Source organism: Ictalurus punctatus, chromosome 3 (assembly GCF_001660625.3).
Source record: "Ictalurus punctatus breed USDA103 chromosome 3, Coco_2.0, whole genome shotgun sequence".
NCBI lineage: Eukaryota > Metazoa > Chordata > Actinopteri > Siluriformes > Ictaluridae > Ictalurus > Ictalurus punctatus.
In genome coordinates, this window is record NC_030418.2 from 6,238,750 (window position 1) to 6,246,584 (window position 7,835).

Genomic DNA, 7,835 nt, shown 5'->3' on the forward strand with positions numbered 1-7,835 from the left:
GCAATAAAGCTCCATGAATCTTGAGAGAGAGAGAGAGAGAGAGAGAGAGAGAGAGAGAGCTCCGTGTGTGTGTGTGTGTGTGTGTGGTTGGGATTAAGAACAGCAAGAGTACAAATCAGGGCAACTCGCTCACGTGCTGGTTTTTACACGTCAGTTTGGTACTCTTGCGATTTGGGTCTTAAACTGTAGTCGACGTCTAATCACTGTCATCCTCTCGTCTCATCCCTTCATCCTCTCATCTCATCCTGTTCAAAAGCGGCGCCATGGCCGGTGTTCCGCAGCTGATTAAAGTCGCATTTTCCCTGAAGACCACTCCGGATGACGGGCCCGTGTTCTTTAAAGCGGACGGGACGAGATTTGGCCAGAACCGAACCATAAAACTGCTCACTGGCACCAAATATAAAATAGAAATAACCGTCAAACCCGGCGCGGTCGAGGCTTCGTGAGTATCTGTGTTCGTTTCTTTATTACGATGGGTTTATTTTTTATCTTTTTTTTTCTTTCTTTCTTTCCTTTTTTTTTTAATCCGGAAGGTTTTCGGTTTATTTGACAGAAAATGGGGCGTACACAAAATGCATGTGTTATTAAAGCAATCAGCCAGCAGATGGCGTGCGTTACAGTATTTATTTATTTGTTTGTTTGTTTGTTTGTTTGTTTGTTTGTTTGTTTGTTTGTTTATGTATTTATGTATTTATTTATTTAAATCAAAGGGCTGCACTGTAGACACGACGTAAAGCTTTTATAAACCGGGGCCAAAAAAACCCCCAACATAATAAAAGTGTATCTATTGTTCAGTAAATAATTCATTATGAATAATATTAGCTATAAACTATTCTTCCGCCTCACAATGTAGTCTGTAAACAGTAAGCGTTGGTTGCTGAGTAACACAACGGATAACGGTTTAAAATTGAACCGTTGTTTCTGGTTTAAAAACCCCGGCGCATTAATACAGTATCCGTGTGAATTAATGCTCTGTCTTTTATATATTTAAGCATTAACGAGTGCTGTTTTTCTGAATATTCAGCACGGCTGTGATTCGGCACAGTAATAATCACAGTTGTACTGATACAACAGTTATATGAACAAGACGTTAATATCGAGTAACTGATATTTCAGATACAATATGAGCAAACAAATATATACTTTTATCTATTTTTGCTCCATAGTAATATAGTCGCGAGATAATCCACAGGTTGGCATAGCAACGCTCAGACTGACTGACAGCCTGTAGGTAATTGTAGGTAAACGTTTTCAGTGTAAGGAACTACTGATCAAATTGGACTTTTGTGTATATTCAAATATTGGTAATATCAGCTATATTTAGTGTAATTAATAGATACTAAATATCAGCACTCTTAGAACACCACTTGACCAATCAAATTAGTGGATTGTGGAAATTGTTATATAGGCTTTTTTTATGTCAGTGCAAGCTCAGTCTCCTGCTTGATCACTGACAGTAGATGAGAGAAACCAGATTTGTGTTTAGCAGATAAATCCTCAGAATTAAGGTCTTGCCCTGCTCCATCTGTGACATTTACACACTCACTGCCTGTTTGATCTGTGTAGCATTCTTCTTAATGTCGAATAACACTCTGCCAAAATAATTTAGAAAACATTATAAAACATCAAGGGGGCATGGTGGCTTAGTGGTTATCACGTTTGCCTCACATCTCCGGGGTTGGGCGTTTGAATCCCGCCTCCGCCCTATGTGTGCCGAGCTTGCATGGGTACTCCAGTTTCCTCCCCCAGCTCAAAAACATGTGCTGTAGGCTGATTGGCATTTCCAAATTGTCCGTAGTGTGTGATTGTGCCCTGAGATAGGTTGGCACCCTGTCCAGGGTATCCCCCGGCTTGTGCTTGGAGTTCCCTAGGATAGGCTCCACGCTCGCTCGTGACCCTGTGTCGGATACACGTTACAGAAAATGGATGGCTTTGAAAGACCTTTTATATGGAACTAACTAGCATACAAATATCTTGTGCTTAATCCGTATTGTATCATTCTCTCAAAATGGTACATGTTGAAAGCTGAATACTATCTGTCCAGTGACATCAAGTACTATTTTTGGATAAGGTCCATAAAACGTTATTCCTGTATTACATATTGATGCCACTTTGATGATTAAAGGTGGTGATCAGCCTCCATTTTTTTCTAGGGATGCACCAAATGTTCAGCAACCGAAATTATTCCGAATAAGTGAAAAGGCTGAATAAATTTGACCGAACAATGACGTGTTTGATGACGTGACCAAATAGCCTAGCAAACAGAGTGAGACACGCGAAGCTTTAATTGCAGCAAACATGTCGGCAGTGTGGAAGTATTTTAAAGTGTCAGAGAAAGATGGAATAATGGCCATTTGCAGACAGTATTCTGCTGTACTGTCTAGAGGGGGTACATCTGGAAAAACGTTCAAGCTTAATTTATCATTTAAAATCAAGTCACCCGGAACAGTATGCAGAATACGAGAAAGACACAGGGGCAGCAGCAGCAGCGAAAAGAAAAGTTCCTTCCAGTACATCTACTCCATCTGTGGCTGACTTCTTAGAAAAGGCAAAAAAGTTTGCCAACAACAGTGACAACGACCAAAACTAAAGGCATTACTAAAAAGATTATGGAATTCATCGCCTTGGATGATCAACCATTCTTGGTTGTAGAGCACGTTGGATTTCGCAGGCTTATAGACTATATCGAGCCCCGTTACACCATGCCTAGTAGAGGGTATTTCTCCGACATGTGCTTACCTGAGATGTATAATGTCGTTTCAACTCATGTCCACGAGCTCTTGGCTACAGATATTGCAGCCCTCAGCTTCACGACAGATATGTGGAGCACAGATGTAAGCCCCACCAGTATGCTGAGTTTAAACGCACAGTGGATCGACATAGATTTCAAGCTACAAAAGGTTGTGCTTCACTCACAATAGTTTAGGGGGTCCCATACAGCTGCAGCCATCTCCGAGGCATTCGCCAACATGTTTGACACTTGGCGTATCGACCGATCTAAAGTGCATGTGGTAGTCAGTGACAACGCAAGAATTATGGCCAAAGCCATGGAAGACAGTGATCTGAAAGGCATACGGTGCATGGCACACATAATTCAACTAGCAGTCAATGAGGGAGTGATGAGTCAGCACAGTATAGTGGATGTGATAGCTATAAGCAGGACAAGAGTTGGCCACTTTAAGCATTCTCCGCTTGCCTATGCGCGCCTACAATCTATCCAAGAGCAGTTCGCGATGCCAAAAAAATGTCTCCAACAAGATGTAAGCACACCACACCAGTGGGTGTTAATTCGAGAATGTTCTCTCTCTTCTTGCCCCTTTTGAGCAACTAACAAAAAAGATAAGCTCATCTGAGGCATCTGTGGCAGATGTTGTCCCCTTCCTTGCAGCACTAAAGTGTCTTCTAAACAAAGAGGCTAAACAGACCACGGAGTGAAAACAACTAAATGTGCACACTTAGAGGCTGTCAACACCCGATTTAGTCAGGTGGCCTCCGAACCCTTGTACTGCATCACAACTGTACTTGATCCACGATATAAAGAGCATTACTTGGATGTGGGGACAAAGCAGCATACACAAGAAATTATCCAGGCCAAGTTGGATTTGGGAAAGCCACTCGGTGATGGAGATGGTCAGGGGATGCACAGCGCAGGAGATGTGGGAGACAGCGCAGATGAGCCGCGTACAGCCTTGCTGTCTGACATGTTTGATGAAATCCTCCAAGAGAATAACCCAAATGCAAGACAGAGGACAAGCTCAACCACTCAACAGTTAGATGGTTATCTCTCAGAAGTCCCCATCCCCAGGAGCAATAACCCTCTCGAATATTGGAGGACCAATCAAGGTCGCTTTCCCGACCTGGCACAGATGGCACACAGGTATAGGCTAGGCCTATTCATAAAAACCTTTATTCAGGCTATATTTTGGTAACACATTATAAGCAGTTTCAATTTGTTAACTATAGTTAATTAAGTTAGTTATGAACTAACAATGAAAAATTTGTCTAAAGCATTTATTAATCTTAATGTTAATTTCAACATTTACTAATACAGTATTACAATCAAAAGTTTTCTTAACATTAATTAATGCACTCACACTAACATGAACTAACAGTGAACAATGATATTTTTCTCAACTTACATTAACAAAGATTAATCAGGCCAACTGTAACAAATGTATTGCTCATTGTTAATGTTAGTTAGCCTAATGAATTCAATTAAATTATTAAATTATATGCTACCCCGGATAGGAGAAATAGGCCTACTATTTTCTGAATGGTTGGCAGGTGTCATTAATTCTGTATAATGGGACACCTATGAAGTAGATCCAGTAAAAAAGTAAATTTTTTATTATAGCTTATTTTATAGCTCATTGTGGAAAAATAGTAGCCTAGGCCTGCACCGGTTTTTAACCATTTCATTATCTCTGAAGCATAATTGTTCTGAAATGAGCAACTATCAAAAAAAAGGCCATATTTAAATATTTAACGATTCCGTTCCTATAGGTACTTGTCTGCTCCATGCACAAGCACTGACAGCGAGAGTCTGTTTAGTGCTGCATCTCATGTCATCGATGAGAAGAGGAACCGACTTGAATGTGGGAAAGCAGAGAAGCTACTTTTTATAAAGAAAGTAGGCATATGTCTAGGACAATTATTCATTTGTTGTGGGTCCATCCACTTTTTTGCACTCTTGTCAATGCACTTTTTACTGCACTTTTTTGTTGTAGGCTACAGAGTCTTCCATTCTTTCAGCAGTCAGTTATAGGCCTAACATCGGCTATTCAAGGGGGGCTCAAAGATGACCACAAAAATATTTTTATTTTACAATTTTTTTTTATTTAAAGTTATATTGTACTTTGTTGGTAGCCTATACCTGCTGGAATGTAAAATGTTCAGTGTTAAATGACTATTTTGAAATTGTAGTTTTTGTAATTGATTTTTTCTTTGAAAAGCAAGACAAAATAGTAAAAAGCACATTTTGACTATTTAATTTATGCAATGGTGAAAAAAAATTGGCAAAATAAATGGAAAAAAGCGCAAAAAAACCGTGTTCGGTATTCGGCCTTCGGCCAAGTTTTTCATTATATTCGATTTCGGCTTCTGCCAAGAATTTTCATTTCGGTGCATCCCTAATTTTTTCCCTTCATTATGCCAGTATAATTTACTGCAGAGTGACACCTTTTGAAGCCTTATCTTTACGTGTCTGAACTTTCAGATCCATGAGTGTCGGTGGGGCTACGTTTTCTTTGGAGCAGAAGTCCAAAGACCCACAGGCAGTAGTGTATTCGGCGATGTATGACACTGAAGGGGTGGCGCACACCAAAAGTGGAGAGCGGCAGCCTGTCCAAGTGAGCATACACGTAAGAATCAGTAGTGTTTCTGAATGTGGTGTTTCTAAACTACTCAACCCAGGAACCCTTTAGGACCACCTACCGTAATATGTTGGTGTGTTAACTGTTATTGCGATAATGCCTTTTGTTCTACTGTTGGCACACATTAATGTTAGTATGCATTTAAGAAAAGGAGGCCAATAATAAATCAGTAAATTTAATATTGTACACATAATCTTAGACAGTATAATACAAACTGGTGTTCTTTTAGTGAATGAATCGAAATCATTATGAAGCATTATTTTCAAAATAACACAGATCCAGATATGATCTTTAGCCATATCATGTTATACACTGTAATATATAATAAGGCATATTACAATGATAATATGTAGCAGTATAATTAAAATATAGTATTTTGTGCATACCATGTAGGCCTGTTAAACTGCATTGAAATATAGTGTATAGTGTAATATACTTTTTGCAAATGGTATGTTATAATATTCTACAGTTGGATGTTGGAAACCACTTCATGTTATAATGCTCTAAGTGATATATCATTTTGAGACAGTGTTGTTTGCACAGCCATATGCTTCCCCTCTACAGTTTATGGCAGCCGGTCTCTTTGAGACTATGTGGCAGGTAAAATTCTACAACTACAACAAGAGAGACCACTGCCAGTGGGGCAACAGCTTCCGCAGCATCGAGTACGAGTGCAAACCTAACGACACCCACAGCCTGATGTGGATCAGTAAGGAAACGTTTTTGTGAGAAATTACTGACAGCTTTCTGATGCAAATTAGAATATGAGGACCAAGAAAGCAAACTTTGCATGGGAATCGCATAACCAGCAATGAAGTGTACATGGACATGTCTGTCATAATGTGTATTCATATATCATTCATCATAGTATATACACATATTCATTATAAAGTACGTCTCTGTACATACAGAAGTATCATATGCACAATACATATCTTCCAGATCCTGTAGAGCATTATCACAATTGTCATTATTCTGACTGGGATTTAACTGTTTATGTTGTTCAATGCATTTTGCTTTTGCTCTTTGTTGTTATTTTCATGTTTGTCCATTTTGTGTTCTGTGATCTCTATATCTGAGACAGTGCTGATTCTGTGTGTTCAGTCAGAATGCAATAATCAGAGTGGCGGGCTTCCAAACCTTCTACTAAAGGTCGTAACTCGTCATTTCAAACATATAATAAATGTTCAACATGGCCACTGTCTGCACCATTGTGCTCGTCGTCAAGTAGATCAGTGGTTCTCAAATGTTTTGTAGCTCCTCGAACTGTAAAAGAAGTTCCTCGGATCTCCTCAGGATGTGTTTTTTTTTATAAACATTATTTTTAAAAATATAAATAGTATATTTTGGAGCTGTATAGCTTTCTATTCCTGAAAGTTTTCACCGATAAACACTGAGTTGACTTTGGTGCTTGGACCCCTAAATAAAATAATAACTGTAACAAAATGAAAAGAAAATCAAAGACCCATCAGGCTATGCTTTGTGGAGATCTAAGGGTCCCCAGACCCTATTTTGAGAACCATAATAGCCTAGCATGTAATGCAAAAAAAGACTTAGTGGTACAACGGCATAGCAGGTTGCATTGCTGTTCAATCACGAGATTGGGTTAGTGTCTGTGTGGCGTTTCTGTGCATGTTCTGCCTTTCTTCTCGTGTGTGTGTGTGTGTGTGTGTGTGTGTGTGTGTGTGTGTGTGTGTGTGTGTGTGTGTGTGTGTGTGTGTGTGTGTGTGTGTGTGTGTGTGTGTGTGTGTGTGTGTGTGTGTGTGTGTGTGTGTGTACGTGGCTCTCTGCGATGGACTGGCATTCCATCCATCAGAGCTGAATTCTCCTGTCTTGCGCCCAGTGTTCCTGGGATAGACTCCAGATCCACCGTAACCCTGAGCAGCATCAAGCAGTTAGTGACAATGAATGATAATAATACACAAAACTCATGTAAGACTGTGTAATTAAGACTACACAAGGAGTGTTGTAAGAATGAGGTTTATGTCCTAATGCTGTTTTTTTTTTTTTTTAGAAATTTGTACATGTATTGTCACAAACATAACAAAGATAGATAGATTTTAATTTCCACTATTGAGTTGTATTGTTTGTTAGGTTTTTTCTGTTTTGTTTAAATATTTGATACTCTAATAATAAAACAACAATCTACACAGGTGTGTTTACTGTTTCCATGGTTTCATTACTACTCTGTAAAACTTTTCCCTTTATCTGTGTAATGTGGTTAAATATTGTGGTATGCAATACAACTAAACATGCATCCATTAATTATATGCATATCATTATTGAATAAATATTGTGGTCTGTAATACAAAGGAACACTGGGTCGTTTCAGTTAATGAGTGGTTATAACCAGCAGATGGCGCTAAAGTAACAGATTTAAAAACTGAACTTGGCAGAATTCAGCACTGCAGAAACAAAACCAGCGCTTATGACTGCTTGCATGTAGGCTTACAATAATGTTAT

At 39.1% G+C, this 7,835-nt stretch overlaps 1 protein-coding gene across 1 annotated transcript; it reads left to right on the forward strand.

The window, feature by feature from the left end:
* Positions 1–134: 134 nt before the first annotated feature.
* On the forward strand, positions 135–7,622 carry cnrip1b (cannabinoid receptor interacting protein 1b). The gene is made up of 3 exons (XM_017463194.3): positions 135–442; positions 5,216–5,360; positions 5,937–7,622. Exons 1-3 carry the CDS (start codon positions 264–266, stop codon positions 6,099–6,101), a joined length of 489 nt encoding a protein of 162 aa, XP_017318683.1. The 5' UTR covers positions 135–263; the 3' UTR covers positions 6,102–7,622.
* The last annotated feature ends 213 nt before the right edge of the window (positions 7,623–7,835 follow it).

Excerpts from the sequence above, each read along its gene's own strand:
- cnrip1b (XM_017463194.3), top strand. The coding sequence starts at position 264 with ATGGCCGGTGTTCCGCAGCTGATTAAAGTCGCATTTTCCCTGAAGACC. Across the intron at positions 443-5,215 it reads CCCGGCGCGGTCGAGGCTTC|ATCCATGAGTGTCGGTGGGG; the intron begins GTGAGTATCTGT and ends CTGAACTTTCAG. Across the intron at positions 5,361-5,936 it reads CTGTCCAAGTGAGCATACAC|TTTATGGCAGCCGGTCTCTT; the intron begins GTAAGAATCAGT and ends TCCCCTCTACAG.